The sequence below is a fragment of the Parus major genome, chromosome 1 (genome assembly GCF_001522545.3).
Source record: "Parus major isolate Abel chromosome 1, Parus_major1.1, whole genome shotgun sequence".
NCBI classification, from domain to species: domain Eukaryota; kingdom Metazoa; phylum Chordata; class Aves; order Passeriformes; family Paridae; genus Parus; species Parus major.
In genome coordinates, this window is record NC_031768.1 from 63402393 (window position 1) to 63423974 (window position 21582).

The 21582-nt window shown below is 36.0% G+C and overlaps 1 protein-coding gene across 2 annotated transcripts in view; it reads right to left on the reverse strand.

Moving 5' to 3' along the window:
- COG6 (component of oligomeric golgi complex 6) overlaps positions 1–21582 on the reverse strand; it is a 53610-nt gene that overhangs the window by 15497 nt on the left and 16531 nt on the right. For both annotated transcript variants that reach the window (XM_015637786.2, XM_015637794.1), the window contains exons 6-13: positions 21355–21437; positions 21046–21116; positions 19769–19862; positions 14989–15117; positions 14780–14871; positions 10444–10508; positions 7442–7533; positions 5628–5745 (exon numbers count right to left, since the gene is read on the reverse strand). In XM_015637786.2, coding sequence (XP_015493272.1) covers positions 5628–5745; positions 7442–7533; positions 10444–10508; positions 14780–14871; positions 14989–15117; positions 19769–19862; positions 21046–21116; positions 21355–21437 — 744 coding nt within the window. The remainder of the gene's footprint in view (positions 1–5627; positions 5746–7441; positions 7534–10443; positions 10509–14779; positions 14872–14988; positions 15118–19768; positions 19863–21045; positions 21117–21354; positions 21438–21582) is intronic.

Genomic DNA, 21582 nt, shown 5'->3' on the forward strand with positions numbered 1-21582 from the left:
GGGGATGTTACAAATGTGTATAAATATGTGAAGTGTAGGATGAAGATGGTGACAGACTCTTCTCAGAGGTGTCCAGTAACAGGCCAAGAGGCAATGGGCACAGATTAAGACACAAGAAAACAACCTTTTACTGTGACATTAGTCAAGCACTGGAGACAGCTGCACAGTGAGGTTTTGGAGTCTATCCTTTGTGTTATTAAAACTTCAGCTAGATCAAGTCCTGGGCAACCTGCTCTAGCTGACACTCCGTGTCATGAGCAAGATGGCCGGACTAGATGGTTTCTAGTTTCCTGTTGAACTCACCCACTCTTTAATTCTGTGATACTACTACCAAATAAAACAAGACGGTAATTTAAAACACAGAACTCCACAGAGAAAGCCCTACTTACAAGTAACAAATGGAAGGTTAGTGACTTTTATAAGAGCCTAAGCAGCTTTAAATACAACCTCTTAAAAATCCCCACTGGCAGAAGCTGGATCCGAAGTACTACAGAGTGGAATCTTGTAAAAATGTTATGAATTTTTCATGCTGTCAGTTAACACTGAGCAGCATCAACTGGAGAATCCATTCTCCTCAGTTGAGACAATATCCACCAGTTGCACTTCTAAGAAACCTGAATGCATGTCTTATCAGAGAAGTTGTCTTAAGATTTTCTGGTCCTATTAGGATTCTACAGAGGTGAACAAGGTAGAATGTCTAATGGCACACTTGTCTTTTCAGCTATCAAGTTGGTCTTGGAAGAAAAGCTTTGTTCTCATGGATCCATTTAAAAGGACAGTAGCATTCAGATCACAACAATAATCAGTCTTATTCAATCTGCCCCACATCTGATTTCCCAGAAATCTAATAGGTTTCACTCTGGCAGGAACCAAATTATGAAGGACAAGTTTACAATTATTCCCATGCAACGTTTTAATATCTCTCTCACTGAACAACTTAAAAGATAATGTGATCGCAGCATTTAATTAGCATGCATCTACTCTAAAAAGAACAGCATTAAGGAATAATAATACCAAAACTTAATTTGGGATATGCTACTAATAGTCTTCTAAACAGCTCAGACAGCAGATGACTGGAGTTTGGCACAATCCTTCTCCAGTGCCCTTATGATAACTCTCATTCCATTTTATTAAATGTTTGCAATTATCCTTTCCTTTAGTAATTGTTTAGTAAAGCTGGAGGAAGGACATGTGGGCTTGAATATTCCCACTCTCCTAATTTAACAGGTGGTCCAATAAAACATGCTGACATCAGTTGGCCTAACGCACTTGTTAAAATGCCTCACCAATGGATTCATGATGATAAATAACTCCCATATTGAGAGGACTGAAAGAGCAGTCCATCCACTCCAGTCCATTAGGTACTCTGAACTTTACTCCCAGTTGCATTGGAACAGTTTATGTTGTTCTGACAATTATTTTCATTTGCTATTTTCTCCTGGATTTACAATCATAAAATGATCATCTGTATTGGGCTGTTCTTAGATCCAGGCAATGAGTAACACAAGCAGAATCCTGAACTCCTATATATTTGATTAATAAGCACAGAGTGAAAAAAAAACATGGAAAAGGATACATAAGGATTTTAATGATAATTCTGATCCACTTTACTATAGCATGGTTGGTGGACCCATGGCTGGGTCCAAAAAAGCTAAAAAGCAACAAATAAAACCACATTTTTTCAGCATAAGGACACCAATACTAGCCAAAAAACATTGTGGTTCAACCAAGAACCAGAAGAAATCAATTGCTACCAGAGCTAGAAAGTATTGGCAAGAATGCCCAACACTGCCTCTGAAGGATAAAAGCCACTAAGGCAAAAGAGAGGCGGTGTCTGCAGTAAAAGCTGATGCACTAAACCTTCAGTGACACAGGAGATGGCTGGTGGTGCACAGCTTCTATAGGATGTCAACGCTGAACTCTACAGCAGCCGGAGAATCTCAAAGTTATGAATGGCATTTTAAACCCTAAAAACAAAGTGTCTTTGTAACAACTCTGTTACCAAGCTTCGTGACAGGTTTCAAGAAGTGTCAGAACCAGACTCCCTAGAGTACTGCGTTTCTTTGGTAAGACTGGACTCACTTTCCAGCAGTCTGCTGAAAATTTCTGTCACATGGATTTCAGATCAAACAGAGCTACCTGAGAAGCCAGAATGAGAACACCATAGAAAAAGCTTTCTCAGAACAAATATTTTGCAGTTAAGAGCTGCTGAGTATTTTATTTTCAGATTCCAACCAAGATGTTTGAGATTTTCTTATGTAATGAAAAAAAAGTCTATAGCAAAGTGCTCTGGGCAAACCAGTAAGTGTTCTGAAGTAACCAGGGATTTCCCTCTATCATTTACACCGATGGCTTGACAACCAAGAGGGAGAATCCTGATCTAAGACTGCCTAAAAGCTTCCATACACCTCCACACTAGTGACACTCCTTATGTAATATGGGACTCTTCTCAAAAATAGATATGAAGAGGAAGCTATTTTCTTGTCCTAGAAAGAACAGCCTGAAGTCTCAGTTTCCCAGTGTGCTGGAATTAGAACTAGAAATTAAATCCCAGGCAGACTGAATTCAATGCTCAACTCAGGATAATCAATAATCGAGGGAATTATTGTCTGTGGTGATGAGGACATCAAATTACCATCCTGTCGTTTGTCTGTGTCCTAAGAATGGGATCCTGAAGAGTTAGCATATTTAATGAAACCTGCTTTCATTAAATTCATGAGAAAACATATTCTCAACTAGCTATATTTAAGTGAAAGATTTGCTTAAATCATATTCTGATCTATCAACTACTAGATACAATATAGATATTTAAAAAGCGAATTATCAGCAACAAGAGATGACACTGAGGAAACACTGTTATTAAAATTGTCTACCTGACAGGCCATTCACCACTCTCCAGTAATCTTAACAAAAGAGGCACTTAAACCTATAGAAATAGAAGTGTTTTTACTTCAGAACATCCCAGTTGCATTTTAATGTATCTCCAAAATTATTCAAATTGTCTTAAGAATCATATTTTAATCAAAGTATTGGACAATTGTTATTCTCTGAAAAAGGTTTATCAATGCCTTAAGAAGAATAATCTAAATTGAGTAAGAAACTGCAATTTCCAGATTGTTCAAGTGAAAAGTAATTTATTAATTTTCCCACTGAATATTCTCTAGGTGCACAACAAGAACAGCAGTGAAGCCTTTGCAATTGCCTAAGTAAGTACAAAAGGTCTATCTTCCAGGGGTTTAATCTTCTTTAAAAATAATTTTAAAAAAAACAAACCTGGAAGCAATTGCAGTGCACACATAGATGGCAAAAAGATGGAAAAAGGCTGGCATATGAAGAAAATCCTAATACATATAAACCATTTTTGTCTGTATGCTCATTAAAAAAAAGCATAGTAAAAAGCAACCTTCAGTTTCCTCAAAATGTAAAGGCACTGTGACATTCACTACTAAATTTACAAAGACAAATGAAAAGGCATAAAAACCGGCTTATCTGTACACTAACACACAAAAAACTAAGTAACAAGAGAATTAAATTTATTATAAAAGAAAGGTCTTTATCGCATGGAAACTAATGTTTTTCTGACTGCAATCCACCTATAAATTTTGTATTTTTTATGAAGCAAAACTAATTTCAGTCATGAAGAGATAAGACATCATTCTATCCATTCAGTAATCCACTCACAAAGGGTAATAATATATGGTGCTACAGAGGACTATCTAAAACTCAGTTATGAGAACTATGCATTAGAACAATAAGATTTCTTCTCAGACATAGAGTTACCTCATTGTTAACTCCTGAAGCAGGTTAATAAATAATTGTGGAAGCCTTTGTTACCCATATATCTAACAGTCCTCTAAATCTCTTTAAGCTTTTGACCTCAATTATATTCTGAGGAAAGATCTTCATAGGGCACACAGGCAATGTAATATGTTGATGTTTCAGACTTAATTTATAAATGTGTTTCTGAGAAAGAGCAATATTATGATCTTTTCCCATTACATGGTAGGCTCGGTATGCCATTCATTACTTGTAATATAACACTGCTGAAGGTGGCAGTGCAATCACTGCCTTCATTTAAGGCCAGTAAAAGCAAATTTGATTACTTTATAAAACAATGACAGCATCTAGAATTGGTTACATCCAGATTGGGAGCAGAGGGAAGGGGAACTAAGAGGGCAAAGAGGACTACACAACCTTCCCAGAGGGACAATAGAATAAACAAACACACACTATGAACTAGGGGATCATAACTCCATTATCATTCTTCTTCTGAATTCTACACATTTCCGAACTGAAAACAATGTATCACCCAAAACAAAACTTCAAAGACTGTGAGTTACATGAGTAGGAAAATCATCTTGGATCCTAATTGAGTATAGATGTAATACCCAACAGGATAAATAAATATAAAAGAGATGAATACAGAGATGTATCCAAGCCAAGAAAATTTCTTTCCCTAAGCACTTTGCAAGCAAAGAGTAGTCATACATTTTTGCTAAGGTCCAACACTGATTTCTTTTCCTATAAGGAAATTTTACACAAATATTTTATTTTAGCTTACGTAATGGGAAATAAAACATTTTTTTGTAAAGTCACGTTGTTTTTGTCCATTGCATGTTTTAGGAACTCAGCTTTAGCTGATCCTTGAAGAAGCATTAATAGCAAAGGAACTATTATTGATATGATACTGCATTCAAATGGAAATACCCGACAGCAACAATGCATTAAGTGGACTTTAGCAGGATGGACTGTGGGTGGTAGCAGCTAAGGAGTAACCCAATGAACAGATGAAACCACTGAAAGGAGTCACTGGGATATCTGGGAGAGGAGGAACAACTGCTTCTTTGAGAAAGTCATTCCCCAGCTCCTGCAGAAAGACAGGAAATTAGGACCAGAGAGACTCTGCTGAATGAGAAAACATGTTTGGGACCACAGAACAATGATGACAAAACTCAGAAAACCTGATTGAGTGCTCAGCAAATTACGAGTCTGCACAAAGAATAGTTTCTGGAAAATGAAGTCTTTTCTATTTTTTTGTAGGTTAAATAATTTAGAAATGCATTTACAAATGTTGCAGCAATGTTCACGTGATAAAACTACTTTTATAGTAAGATAGAAAAGCACAGAATTTGTTTGTTCTTAGATTACCATTTTAGGATATACCTTGCAACTTCAAAAAAAGGAATGATGCACAATTAACTACTTATCTGATGATGCCTTAATACAAATTATACAGCTAAATCGCCTGTTATACACAAATTGTATTATTATAATATTATCATTAATTAACACAAATTATACACCTCAATTGCTCTATTTCACTTACAAAAACTTCCTACTTTTGTTGCTTCCCATAAATTGTAAAAATATGTAAACTGTTCTGCAAAAAGAATATTGCTAACTGCAAGATTGTAGCCACATACCTACAAAACCTCCACTATTATTAGAATTAAAATATAAACAGAAAGTTTGTAATGTAGTTCCATGACTAAAATATTAAAAATACAAGACTTCAACTTTAGGAAAAACTGACATATGAAACAGCTATTTACCTAGTAATCTTACTAGACAAAAGGGTAACGCAAGCATGTTTTGAAAGAAGAAAGCCATACAATTTTGAAACAAACCTTGTCCATTAGTTTACTTGCATGAAGACTCAGGCTATTAAAGAATATTTTCTTGCTCAACAAATGCATTTCTTCAATTGTTGTTAACAGTGTGGCGGCATTGTTTCCTACAATACCACTGAAAAAAAATTAAGATTATTTAACAAATCTAAAGTGGGGACAACATGTTAGTTAGATATTTAAATATAATTTTAAGAAAGATTATTTTCACAGTTGAAAACTTAGAAAAAATAATTGCAAGGAACACTTCTCCATTACAGCTGAGAGATAAGCTGACTGTAAGAACAAGCATCATCAAGTATGTCACTAAGCAAATATTAAATACAGGTTATCACACTTGCACAACTTTTTTGTAGACTACTACAATTTACTGGATTTTTGCTCTCTTATGCAATAAATCTACTTCTGTTATCAAAAATGAATTACATAACAAAAAGAGTTAACTATTCTATCATGCTGCCTATTAGGGATAGCGTTACCTCTCCTTTCTTCACAGAGATGCTGGGCTTCTCTAAAAATGTAAGAATTCATGCCTTGATATTCTCAGTGCCAAACTACTACACTTAGCACAGACACCATGTAACCCTTAAATGGCACTACAGGACTATGCTTCTCTCAAGTATATACCCTCCCTCTGGCTATAGAAATTGCACTTTTAAGCTACAAACTGGCAGTAAAAATTCATTGTGTCATAATAGGAATAAACCTCTATCTCAACTGTCAGATTGTAATCTTGTGTTTAATAGATCATTTCTCAAACTGCTTCTTCCTTTCTTTAGTGAGGTGTACCTTCCCTATGCAGAGGAAATTATTCAGCTGGTAGAAGGTACATCACTGGTCTTTAAACACTGTGTTGTTAACAAGACAGAAACCAAGACTGCCTATGACTTTCCATTTTAACATCACATTTTCAACAAGCTTTATAACCATGGGGAAACACTAACTTTGGAGACAGAAAAACACCACCAAAATCTTCCACGATTTTTGGACAATAAAATTAAGAATAGGTTTTACATGTGTTCTACAACAGACTTGCCATCACACTTGAGGATTTTAAATAAGCTGGGAGGTGCCCAAGAGCCACTTATCCCAGTTTGCCCAACATCTGAAGTATTTTCAGACAGAGAATCCCAACTAGTAATATTAATGTTTCAAATTTTCAGCAGTTCAGTTCAGGGCTGCGAAGGAATATTTTTTTCTACTGCTGTTTCTAACCAAAATGAACTATAGCATATGCCACAACATATAAATTATATGTAAATTAGCAGCTCTGACTTTTCTCCAGTTTCTGTATTCCTGGTGGCACCTGGACGGTTGTAAGGTGATCAGTATGTCTTCAACAGTGAGATAAGGAAATACATAATCAGGGAAAAAAAGTTATCAAAACACAATTGTTTAAATTAAAAACCAACCAAGCAAACAAACAGAAAACCTATGAAAAAACCAAACCAAAAAAAACCATGAAAAAGAAGAACGGAAGAAATTTGTTTTAATAACATTTTCTCAAAGGGGACTTGACTCTGTCATATTAAATGCTGTGTAGGGTTTTCTTTTGCATACTATTTGAATTTACACAGAAAAATACGGAAATAGTTATTGTGGCAAATTGATGCTATATTCCAAAGCAGTTTTGATATGAACTGAGGAATGGCAATAGGTAAATGGTTTCTGCATGATATCACATGTGGTTCTTCGTGGTGTTATAGTGCAGAGCAACAACTAAGCAACAAAAGTACTCTTCCTAGCAGATTTATTCTTATATATACAATTAGGGAAAAAAAGGCATTTTTAACATATTTTGTAATTTTGCATACCTGATTGTATGGTGATAGAATTTGAGCAAATTAGAAATCTTGTACAGTAAAACTGCTCCTGGCTCGGCAACAATCACCTGCTCAATTCTAACCTGTAGCATGAACAAATACAAACATCCTTCAGGTCACAGATTCCAAAATCCAGCCTTCTATGACTTTATATGCAATATATCTATGATTTTTGAAATATAAATTAAACCAAAAATAAATTTTAAAAGAGGATGTCTAGTTAACTTTAATATTCGGCTTGAACTGAAGAGCTTCTGGGCTGCCAAGCATCTCAGCAGAAAGCATAAAGATGTATGCATTCTTAAAAAAAATAAAAACTACAAACCCAAAAAGCCTTCCAAAAATCCCACACTACAGACTGCTGCAGTTACTGGAAATTTAAAAATAATGAGATAATTTGATGGATTAATACCAGTATTGAAATCTTCCCCAGCACTGAATAGCAAGAACAGCTGCAATGCTGCAGAATCCTAAACTACAGCAGTACATTTCTAGCATCATGGAGAAATTCAGAACATCAAAGTATTAGGTATTCTGCCTAAGAAACAAATTTCACCTGGATGAATAAATTCTTCCCTTAAGGGAGAGTGTTTATATCTCCTGCCAATACTTAGATGTATTTGTAACTAATAACCAGCTTTGTGGACTGTTTATCTCAACCAGTAGATCCTGGCTACACAACAAAATGGTGCTGGTTGTCTTTACAGTTGGACAGCTGATGTCTTGTCTCCATGGTACACACAGTCCCAATCCACTCATAAAAAGCTGCTGCAGGGTCAATCTTCCTGCACTTATGAAGCAGAATAGACAGTGACTTATCACTGCACTGCTCTCCCTGTGCCTGAGTGTGAAAGGGCCACACACAAATCAGCAGCCACCATCCACTCTCCCAAGTTATTTACTATTCAGTGGAACACGATGAGCTGCAATCTTTTCTTCTCAGAGCCAGCTGCAGGAAGAACCGACTAAGATTATGTTTCCTCAGTCCTTTCAGTTTGCATCTATTTCACTGACCAAAAACAAATAATACTTTTTAACTCTTATTCACAATACTTAATGCACAAAGTTTATTTCAACACGCAGGTGAACTTTGCTTTTCAATGTGTTTATATATACAAAGGTCTGTATACAAATATATGTCTCCAATGTTACCTAAAAGTCCCGTGGGCATAAATACAAATATATATTCTAGTTGTACAGTAAAAGAGAATAGGGCAGGCAGGGGAAAAGGAGGGAAAACAAAATATTGACAAAAAAAATGGGAATAACTAAAAGTAAAGAAAATAAAAACTGAAAAAGAACAGACAGAAGAAGAGGAAAAACTTGAGTTTGATTTTACACTTAATCACTTTGTTGGAATGCACAGAAATACTGAACTCAAACATCAGCATTCAATATTATAAGAACAGATTCAAGAGCACAGAAAGTTTGGAAATAACTACCAAAAACACAAAGCTGTGGCAAATGTGTGTCTCTTAGGACAAGTGTCTTCCAACAGGTCAAAAACTAAAAGGTTGTGCAGGATGATCATAATTCTGTGGCAACAGGCACAAAACTGAAATACAAGAGACTGTCTGAACATCAGGGAATACTTTTTTTTATTGTGCAGGTGGCCGAGCACTGGAATATGTTACTCAGTGAGGCTGTGGAGACTCCATCCTTGGAAGTATCTAAAAGACACCTGGACAGAGTCCTGGGCAACCAGCTCTAGGTGGCCTCAGCCTGAGCTGAGAGATGGTTCTGGACCAAGTGACATCCAGATGTCCTTGCCAACCTCAATTCTTCTTTAATTCTGAGACTTTCTAAATGCCACCTATCTGAATTTTACCTCTTTCAAGACCTTATCCTTTTCTTATCAGAAACTTAGGTTTAGTATCCAGAAACTAGCTGTTCACATTTGAGACTGAGTATTTGTCAACTGGATACGGTTGTTATAGATACAGAATCCTAAGAGAAATTTATTATAATAGTATTTAGGCACTGTAGATTTTACTTTAAAAACACCTGGATTTAAACACTGCACAGTCAGGCAATAATTGGTATCAGCTTCATCACCTTGATTACTTCAGTGCTTATGTGAAGCACATGCAATAGATAAGTCAGTCAATCATCTGATGGATCATCACTAATAACTTCTATCAAATGCATCCCCTAAACTTACTAAGGCTGTAGCTTGAAAAAAAGACAAATATAGAAAGATGTGACAAATATGAAAAACTGAGGTAGCATAAAGATGGTAATTAGGAAACAATTTTTCACAGTGTCTTTAAAATACAAGAGCTGGAGTTATTAAACAAAACAAACCCCAAAAACCAAAACAGAAAACCCCAAAAACCACAAAAGGCTTTTCACACTGGCTTTTCACATAACAGAGTTGAATGTTTACTTCGCTCCTGAAGGATATATTGTGAGTATCAACATTTTATATCAGCTTGACATGCTCATGCAAGAAAACATCCATTGAGATCTATTCTATACAAAGAAGTTATGTCTCAGTATGTCCTTAGCAGATTCACAAACAGGCAAGGAAAGTATCCTATAGAAGTATGACATAACTGCATAACCTGTACACTCTTCCCTGAGCATAATGATCACTATGAAAAACAGGTTAGTAAATTACACTGATTTTTCATTTGACCCACTACAGCTATTCCCATACACTTACCACAAAGCTGTATTTTTGTACATCATCACTCCTCAGCACAGGAAAAGTAAACCAAAATCAAGACTCAAATTTAGCATCCTAGTATCTCTCACTATATGACTATTATCAACCACACATCTATGAACAAAGCAATCTTTAACTTCAGAAAAAAATCTTCAGAAGTTGACAATCTAATTCTTAACCAAGGGCTAATATCATATACCATATCATATATATATAATATACTGATATATATAAAATACACTGAAGAGATGGGAGTACAAGTTCTGAAAAATCATAACAGAATAGTTTTTGTATTTAGAGTGCTAAGGAAAACAAAAAACTTCACCTTCAGAGGCCTGCAGACACCTTCTGTTATGTGCCCAACCACTTCTTGAATATTTTCTTCCACACCTATAGTTAATGCAAACACATGCTAAGATTATGCAAATGTATTCTCTTTTCTTCAAGCCTATAAAACAAATAAACAAATGTAGGAGGTACTCCCCCATAAAAAAGCATTATGAACTGTGTGTTCTTTTCTCCACACGACTAGTTCACACCTCCACTGTACTTCAAATCTAGCCATTAAGAAATAGCTGCATGGCAAACAGTCCTGGAGTCATTACCTTTTGCTACGCAACTGCTTCCTAGTGCAACACAGCGCGTAGGAATGTGAGGTAGAAGCAGCAAGGGGAAGAATGATTTAGCAAGAAGCTGTCTCAGTAAGGCTCAATACTAGCACCTCATGAAATTAAACTAGAAAAACATGGAAAAAACACCCAGGCCAGTGAGACACTCAAGGAGCAGCAGTACACCCCATTTTGAAAGGCCTGACTGGCAAAACCACGTGTCTGTCAGCGCTGGTTACTGACGAGCTCATGGCATTGTTACAAACGAAGTGACATGTGTACCTCCACACTAATGCGTGCTGCAGCGCTGGCAAACGCTTCCTCCCCAGCAGCAATTGAAACTCATCTTCCACAAAACGATGTACAAAAGAGAATATTGCCCTATCTTATCACGAAACACAAATGAATTGTTGCATGGCAACCAGTGCTGTCATAAATCAATCAAACTGAAAGCAACAGATCTTCAAGCTCTCACTTCAGTAACAACTCAGAACAGATTTATGGAGAAAGCAATACTTTAATTCTAATTTAAAACTTGTCAACAGGAGTTCATCTTCAGATGGGACCCATGAAATGAAAGTAAACAAACTGCCTGTGACATGTGACAGAAATCAGGTGACCTGAAGCTATATTTTGCTTCTTTCAGACTAAGACAGATTACCTCAGAGTGTAAAAATAATGAAAGATCAGAGATCTGTGCCAATGCCTCTTTACACCAAGTTAATTGAAAAGCCATATAAGCAGTAACAACTGAATTCAGTGTGGTGGCTGTAAGAATTTCAACATACTGAATTGGTAAGGTAATAAAAATATGGTTATATACTTGAGTATTGATATCAAGGCAAAAAGCAAGATTACAAACCACAGCATGCATAGCTCTTTTACGTAATGGCTAGCTCCCAGATAGACCTTAGCAATTTACACATTTTTTAGTAGGAACAGTTATGCTTGTACTGTTCATCAATGTAACAAGTACCTAGCACATATTTGCAATAGTGCATCTAGACCAGATTGACTTAAAAACAAGTTGTTTGGTATAAAAACTTTAGCTCAAAAAATATACAAGTTCCAATACCAAAGGACACGGAATAAAAATTTTGAGATACCACATGCTTGTGCCTTCGCATGTATTTTCATGTCCAATCAGAATATCTGGATTCCAAAAGCAGTGAAATCTTCCAGCAGAATCCATTATATAAGTGGTGCAAGTTTGACATAAGAGAGTTACAGAATAAACAATTCTCAGAGGTCCAAAATAACTTCAAGAATACAGCTCATAACTGAAGATACGCTTCCAACTCCTTGCTACACCATATATATATTTTTTTTTTTCTGTGTATCCCTCTATAAAAGGAGAGCTCTTTTTTGGACTTTGTTTAGCTTCTGTTCTCCATCTGGGTTCCTGTAACTGCACAAAAAATGGGCTTCTATTGCATCTCTTAAAATGCCTGCAATTCTCCATTCCTTACAAGTAGAAGATTTCTGTATGACTGGGAGGTTCCTGCTAGCAGAATACCTAAACTCTGAAGAAGAAAACTAGACGCTTTATGCTTTTCCAGTAAAAGAGTTAAAACTTTTCTGAATGTGTTTTCAGCACTTAAAATTTTAATAGCATTTTGGTCAGATTAATTTGAAACAATTTTTGCAAGGTTAACATTTTAAAGCTTTTTAAAAGCCATCCTTGCATGTTCTGCTTATGGGCTACATAGTTTGGTCACTTTATAGTAAAAACTGGGGTGGAAACCTTTCCCTAAACAAGTGTCACACATAAAATTTTTCATCCAGCAGGACCAACTCCACCTGTATCACACCAACAGGTATACATGTGGCTTTTTTTTTGGTGTTTCTTGAGAAGGGAAGTTTTTTATAGCTGTGATTTACCACAGTCTCCACAGTCCTGAAATTACACAGAGCTTATAGGAAAATTTAAACAGAAATCTGAACTCAGTATAGACACACCTGAACAAAAATAAGAGAAGTGGTTCCATCTGCAAAAATCTACTGAAGCTTCAATTGAAGTGAAAACATCTGACTGAACTAACTTCAGACCACCAGGTAGGTGTTTTATCTATGACAGCTGCTTGGGCTCCCTCTATAGGGGAATGGAAAAAAAAAATCCCAGTTTGTGATGAAAGTCTCCAGAAAATCTTACATTAGATCTCAATTTTTTTTAGGAAGAACTGCACTCTGAAGATGCAAATCTCTGTCTTTATCTCTAACTGCCAATAAAGATGTCCATTTGTTAAATGGCTACATGAAATTAACTTATTTTTTACTGTAGTCTGCACCAGAGCCAGACACCTAAAGACTGCACAACAGCACAGAAAATTCAGCTTGAGCTTTTCAGTACTATAGATCCTGTCCTCACTACCAACTCAGGACTGTATTTATAAACAACATACAATCTCAGGGTACCTTGGGGTTGCGCTGCCCATAGCTGTTAAATCCAGTGGTATCCTATTAAGTACTGTTTTGTCTTACAGACCTTATCACATCACTATCCTTGTCATCAAAAAAATTTCCCCAGAGACACAGAGGAATAGCTACAGACAGCACATCCCAAGCTCCCAGTTTGTTGCTCCCAGTATGAAAGTAAGAACTCCTTTTTACATTTCTTGAAAACTGTACGATAGTGATAGCAGACCTACTCCTGGAGAGCTTAGGAAAACATTTTTTCCTTCAGGAATCTCTTGTTTATACCAGTATTTCCAGAAAAAGGTTTTGGCCTGGTGATTTTTTGTTGAAAACTTCTCCTCCAAATGTTTATATTCTCCATATTATCAAGTATCTTATCCTGTGGCTGAAATGCTCCAAATATATCTAATTTCATGGTCATATCGCCTCAGCCCAACACCCTGTCTGAAGGCCAAAGAACTTCATAGTTAAGCAAAGCACTAGACAAAGAAGTGGGAGATTTTCAGAACAAAGGGCAGCAGCAGAAGTGCAGCCCACAGGAGAACCAGACATATTTACATACTCTATGGGTCCAGCTTTTTCTGAAGGGCTCCCCAGTTACAGCAAAAGCATCAATCAGTCATCTACAAAGAACTGCCATGCCTTTCTCTCTATTATAAAACCATCATGAGGCCTGCTTTCCTGTCTCCCTGAAATACTGTCAGCAAACAGTATTAAATGCACTTTTATAGTACATTAACTGCAGTTAAAAAATAGCATTCCTCTAGTTTGATTCACAAAAGGTCCTAAACAGCCTCATTTCCCATATACCATAAATTAGAAAAGCCAATTAATACTTACAGCAGTAAGGAAAATCAGGGTACATATTCACTTTAAAACCCAGAGTAAGATTGAGATGCAACCTGAAGAGCTCACCAGATCAAGTATAAGCTCTCACAGAGAGTTTGTTACAATTGAGTACACATGCTTAATTTAAAAAATATATCTTTCTCTGAAACTATAGTGGCAAATCATACTCTTCTACAGGATAAAAGTCTTTAAAGTATAGGTTCAATCTACTGAAAAGAAAGCAAAGGGGCTGAAGATTAAGCATGAGCATCTGCAGCTCTGAAATGAAGGACAGTTTTGGTATTAAAAAGCTTCACCTATCTGTGAGCAGCCTACTTCAACCTCCATAAACCTGAAATGATGTTAAATGACAGATGAAAATTCCAATTTCCTTCTAGCACAAAATGAAGAGACTTAAAGAAACAAATAATTATATTTCAAAAAAATTACTAAACAAAAGAGCAAAAGCATAATAAAAATCCTCAACATAATATGCAATGTTTTCAAGGAGATATGTATTCATATATATTACAATTTCTGAACTCTCAACTATGCTCTAAAATATCTCTTTCTAAATTTAATGTAAACCTGTTGTAAGTACAGTAAAATAAATTGAGTGCATTTTGAAATACTCTTTTGTTATGGGCCTTCTTTTGGCAGAATGCAACCACCAGCTATTCTGATATTATTTTTAGGAAAATTTAAACTCAAGACTTGTAACTGAAGCCCAACCTAAGAAATTAATTGTACTTTTTTACTTATCACAGACTTACTATCGCTTCACAATTTACGTTTTAAAACCACTACTACCTTGAATAGTCACAAGCTTTAACATAGCTTCTAAGTGTTCTTTTTCAGAAGCTGTAGCTTGATGCAACCAGGCCAGCATGTCTCCTACATACCTAAACAAAGACAGAAATTTTGGTGTAAATTAGTGGCGTCATAAATGGCATCAGGAATTCAAAATGCCAACAAAAAAAAAAAATATTATTTCATATACATTCTTGTTAGTACTGTACCTCAGAGGATCATGAGAGTGCATTTCAATAGGGCGGGGAGTACCTCCCAGACCTCCTCTAGTAAGAGCATCTATAAAGCCACGGACCACAGCACTCCTCCTAGCTGTTCCAAACTCATCCAGCGTGTATCTGTTATTGAAACATGAAAACAGGTTAAGAAAATCCAGTTTGTCTCATCACAGTTGATTAGTTCAGCCTCATAGCTAATACAAGCAAACATTTTTATAGTTCCAGAAAGCTTGCAACAATGTGTTTATTATAAAACATTCAAAACCATCTGATGATGTCAGAATTGCTATCATCCTGCTCTGCCTATAGTGCATCTGACAAACAGGAGAAAAGAAGACAAATTTCATGTTGTCACCTGTCTACTCTAGAGCAAATGTGTAGGATAAGACAAGACTTTGGATATTGCAGACAAGTGCTACAATATATAGTCTCATATATATACACAAGCAGACACTGTCCTTTTCTTCTTTCTTGGTTGGATACTCTTAGTTTCCAGACTAAGACTGTCAGATTATTTTTTATGGGGGATTTCTACTGAATTTGAACAGTTTTCCTAATGTGCCTCCTCTGATACCATTGCAAAATAGACTGAAAGAAGTACTTGGCACTGTGTTTCCTACACAGGAGCATTGGCAAAGGCTGTAGTCTTGCCAGGATCAGGTTACTATTACTGAAAAAAGAAAAGGGGCTGAGGGAAGAAAATTAAGTGACTGCTTCTGCAGTGTCCTGGGGTGCATCAGGCACAGCATGGCCAGCTGGCAAGGAAGGGGATTGTCCCACTGTGGTCTGAGCTGGGGTGGCCTCACCTTGAGTCTTGTGTGTGGTTTTGGATGCCACAATATAAACAAGATATTGAGAGAGTGTTCAAAAGAGGACCACAAGGATGCTGAAGGGCCTTGAGGGGAAGCTGTATGAGGAGTGGCTGAGGTCACTCGGTCTGTTCAGTCTGGAGGAGACTGAGGGGAGATCTCACTGCAGTTACAGCTTCCTCAGGAGGGGAAGGGGAGGGCAGGCACTGACCTCTTCTCTGTGGTGACCTGTGAAAGGGCCCAAGGGAGAGGCCTGAAGTTGTCAGGAGAGGTTTAGGTTGGAGATTAAAAACAAGTTCTTCACCCAGAGTGTGGCTGGGCACTGGAAGGGGCTCCCCAGGGATCTGATCACAGCACCAGCCTGACAGAGCCCAGGAAGTGTTTGGACAATGCTCTCAGACACATGGTGTGACTCTTGGGGATGGTGGTTTGCAGGACCAGGAGCTGGACTTCATGATCCTTGTGGGTCTCCTACAACTCAGCATATTCTGTGCTTTTTTTGACCCCACTGAACAGATATTAAAGAGAACTTTTCCTTGACCCTCCCATTACCCTACCCCACAGAAATAAATAAATGAAAACTGAGCTTTTCAATTTTTGTTCACATAAGCATCTTTGACAGGTTTGGGACTCCTGACTGACAGAAGAAGCAACTTATTGCACTGCAACACAAGGCTTCTTCCTTCTAGGCTACCACACAACTAGTAGTAGTAGGAACAGACATTCATTTGATAGTTGTTCACTGATTTTACTCAAAGCTAGCTAATCCAATCTAGCTAACCCAACCTTAGCTAGATATTTAATGGATGAACAATTACATCCCAGAATGCACTATCTCAAATCGTTTGCTGGTGGTAGAGGAGGTGCCAACAACTTACACATGGCTCATTTCTGGAGCAGGCTATCTTTCTGCTGGCATTGAAGCATGAAAGCAAGTGAAGGATGGGAAATGAAACACTGGTAATATCCCAATTATATTTGCAAGCCACACAACATACTTATTTTTTAAAAAAACAACCATTGTGAACAACCCACAAACTACAGGGGAGAGAATACACATTACAGTTTATTTTTCCAATATAACTGAAAATTGTCAAAGAGTAAGCATGGTGTCACTTTGCCAATGACAGCCACCAGAAGAATATATATGAAATAATATTAATAAAAACAATGTTCTTCACTGACTTACTTAAGTCTGCATTTAATAAGCACTGCATTCACATTTAATAGAGGCAGAGAACAAAATTTAAAAGAAAATAATCTATGATTCAAAAACTGTTTGACATTAAGTTCAATTAGATTTCTACTCTGCTATAAAACGTCAGAGGGAACTTTTAGTTTTGTTCTTTTTAATGCTAATTATTATTTGAAAGAAGTGGAGAAAGAGCACACTGAAGAATCTGGAAATTTCTTTTGAAGCATTTTTCTTTATACACTGTATTTGTAAAGCTGAAGAGTAAATAACTTCAATTGACAAAAGTATAACAAAAAATTATAATAAATTATTTTTTACAAAAAATTGCAATTAAAAGTGAAAAATATCTAGAATCTGCCAAGTGTCCACTGTCTAAAAGGAGCAGTATTGGAGTGAAAAATCTCAAGCATCTGTAGAAACTAGTAAGCTTTTTCTTTTCCTCTCCAATATACAGCTATACAATAGACCATTAAATATACAGCAGTAGAACAGATCTTGTGATCGTTATTAGTTCTGAAAACAGCATTCAATAATGATAATTTTGTTTTATAAAGGAAACTACTAATTTTCCTTTTGCTCACAGTAGAGCAGGGTATAACCATTACAAAATCCTGCACGTTAAAAAATTCAGCAGTAACTATTATTTACACTAGAACACACTATTTACTACTATGTTATTACACATACTCATGTTTGGAGAAGAAAACAACATTTGGACTTTTTTCAACCCAGCTTTAATGTTTAAAATATACAGTAATGATCACTGGGGAAAGAGGAAGGAAAAAAACCTTTGTAAACCTGGGTGGATGATGGAACACTGCTTTCAGCTATGTCTCCATGCATTTTCTAGGAAACAGTTCTCAATTTTTCTGTTAGAGCCAGGGAGTGAAAACCAATCTGAAATGTTTATTTTACGTCCCTACTGACTGCAGTCCCAAAAACTCCATCCAAGGTGCAATCCTTCTGACACTTTTAGTTGACAAGATCTAAGTCTATGTAAGGAAACAAGAATTTGTAGATTTGTTTCTAAACTCCTGCCCTCTCCATCTTACTCACTTTTACCCAATTGAATCACGATCATTATCAGATGCAAGGATAGTGATTTGGAAGGAAAGTGCTTAGTTCACACAGCACTGCTAACACACAAAAAACAATTCAAAATTATTTTCTTCTGTGACTTAACTTCTACATTATGAACTTAGCAATTTGTTACTTAAAGATATACAAAAAATTTTGGAAGGGAATAAACTAAATCTTGAGATTTAAAATGTAAAGCCTCAGTACTGCAATTTTGATAATATGCTGTAGTAAGTAATTAAGCTTGATAATCTATGATGGGAGACACGTGGCTGCAACAATAATGTTTGGTTTTGCCCTTTTGGCAGAGGAAAGGTCTTACCTTTCAAGTCCTGTCTTTGCTAATACTATTACTATTGTTTGTGACAGAAGTGTCAGAGAAAAAAAAAATTCATGTTTGCAGATTCATTTTAAACTGGCCAGTAGTGGATTTATACAGAAGGTGGGGTTTTCTTTCCTTGAACTAAGAAACTAAAACAATGATTTTATGAAGCTACAAAGTATCATCGTTCAAAAAGTATTTATTACAGAAAATAAAACTGTATCTAAAACGAATCCTGTAAAATACTTGTTGTATCTAAATGAATCCTATAAAATAAATGTTGCCAGTGTAGTGACTGATCTTTTGCAGCTGTAAAAGTAGGTGAGGTGAGAATGCAAGAAAGGACTGCAATTCCCAGCTATGGCAAGAAGTACTGCAACACACCACATCCAACAGCTGGGGAGGTCAAGTGACACCACTTCTCCCTCACATTAACCAGCAGAGCTGACTGAGCATGTGCACACCTCAGCTTTCTCTCACATTGACAGCATTTTTCAGGTCCACATGCCCTATGCATTTTTCCTGTGAAGGGCTCCATGGAGCTTTACAGCATCATGTACCTTCACACTGACACCCTTGAATACAAGAACAGCCTTTGAAAGACTGCCTGTTACTCTGCTGTCCTGGATACCTGTGGCTGAAAGTAATTTTGAATGGTTGAAAAATGTTATGAATGTATTAAAAAAAATAAGAAAATACCCAACAAAAATCAAAAGCCCAAAACCCAAAGCAGTGTAAGTAACCACTTTAGGGATGGTCACCTCAATAAACAGTTCTTACAGTGCCACCTGGTGGTTCACTCTCCTAAGGACCATTTCATTTATTTCAACGACACTTCAGCAATTCAGAACACTAGTATTTTACACAGATATAAATATATAAATTCCACTACACTTTACAGGCCTATATGTAGAATTTTTTTAATAGTTTACTGTATAACTCATAATGGAAGACATTCTTACTACCACAAGCACTTCAGTAAACGCTAATTAGCCTTAACCAATTTTTATTTTGGGGATTTAAATGATACAATCACATGTTCTGAACAGGATATTTTACTTCAGAAAAATCCTAGAATGAGAGTGCAGAAATTCACAATTAATTTAAATTAAAACAGTCTGACATTTTAATTTGAAACTTGTAAGTTAGAAAAAGTCCAATTTCCTGTATCATAATTATGTCAAAAAGACTTCTGAAATTCAAAGCAGTTAAAATATGATTTTTTATAACTTAAGTTTCTGGGTAGTTTTGAATTTGGCACAGGACCAAAGTGCTACTAGCCCTGGCATTGTAATTCATGCCCACCTTGAAGTTTTATAAGCTCCAAATACTAGCTTCTGTTAGAGATAATAGCAAACATTTACTTACTTGTACAAGACAGGTCTGTCTTGTAAGGCTTCCATGGCTTGAGCGAGAACTGGAGAAATGTCACATGATTCTTGTGTCAATGTCCTGCATTCATCTATAAAATACCAACACAAATAAAAGCACATTCTTCACACTGTAATACATTTTATACAAGCTGTCAAACAAGAAAATGAGTTAAAAACTCAAAGGCTTTTAATTTTGAAGGCTTCAGAATATGCTACCTGGGCTACTTACTGTTAATACAATTAAGTTCCCCTGCAAGCAGTACTGTAAAATGCATGTCCATCACAAATTTCAACAATAAAAAGATTAAAGGAATCTTACTATTTGATCATGCCCACAAACAAATGTTGACTCATTCAACCTTCAGAATTTTACTGGGCTCCTTTATAACTGTTTACCACATTTCAGGTAAACTATTAAGAAAAAAATGGAGCAAGTAGTTAAGCAAGCTATTTGTTTTGTCATTTAGTTCTGTTATTTTTTTTCTTTCATGAAAATAACTATATAATCTTGTATGTTCCAGGCAAGAATGTGGAAATAATGTAAACGATATCAAACATTGATAGAAAAACGGTAACTTTTCATATGGGTGAAACCTCAACTATTATTTGAGGTTTCAGCATCCACTGATGAAGAGCTAATGAACCTAAAAATCACATTGCACCATTTTTCCCCCCATGAATCTTACTGTGAGACAGTCTTTGGCTCCAGAGAAGAGGGAAGTAATAAAAAAAAAAAAATAAAAAAATTTGACAATATCAAGGTGATACACTGAGTATGAATGGCTACATGCAGAGTACATATGCAAAAAAAAACAAAACAAAACAAACTTGCTGTCTTTCAACAGAGCATCCTGACAAAAGCAGGTGTCCTCTTTTTTTTTTCTTTTTTAAAAGTAATCCACCATTCCTCCCACTAAACAAGATCTTACTACCAAATCAGTAAAACCAACAACTTCCCTCTAACTCATAAGGAAATGAAATTCAATACAATTAAAAATTTGTCTGGATTACCAAACTGTAATAGTTGCCCTTTGTGGAAAGCGATCTCCTAAAAACACAAACAAATAATCCACTTTTATAATAATGAAATTGGCCCAAAAAAAAGGAGAGAATTGCCAATTAACTGTTTGGTTCAAAACACATCTTTCCCTAACAAGGAAACCAAAGGTTAAGGTATCTTGGAAAGGGTTTATGCTAAATTCAATCCACATGAAGGAATTAAAGGAATCATCATAATAATATTCATAAACATAAAAACATTCTTAGTCCTACTTTGAGTCCATCTGTAAAGTCGTTCATAAGATGTCTCTTGCAGTAAAGCCATCTGTTCCATAATTTCCAAGCTACAAGACAAAAAAAAAGTTTATTTGCAAATACTATTTTAGGCAGCACTAGCAAAGGCATGTGCAAGTCAAATTAAACATACCATTATTAAAATTTTGAGTATTTTAATTTTTTTTTGTGAAAAATTCTATATATTTCTGTATATATTCTGTCATATGAAGCAAAGAATGAGATCTTGCTTTAACTTCTGATTTTAACTGTAAATGGTTCTCTTACATTCATTTAAGTAGGACTCACCCCGCCCTTTGCTGATTTGTTCGAAGGAGAATCTTGACATCATCATGAATTTGTTTTACTCGTCTCAAAGCTTTAAAAAAATCCTAAATCAATTTAAAAACAAAATACAAGCACCATGTAAAAGCAGTAATTTCTATTCAAATCTCTAGGCCTCTATACTCCCTCTCTCAATTCCATTCCTAAATTTCTTGCAGGTCTGTGTTCCAAACGTTGCTTTTAAAATTCACA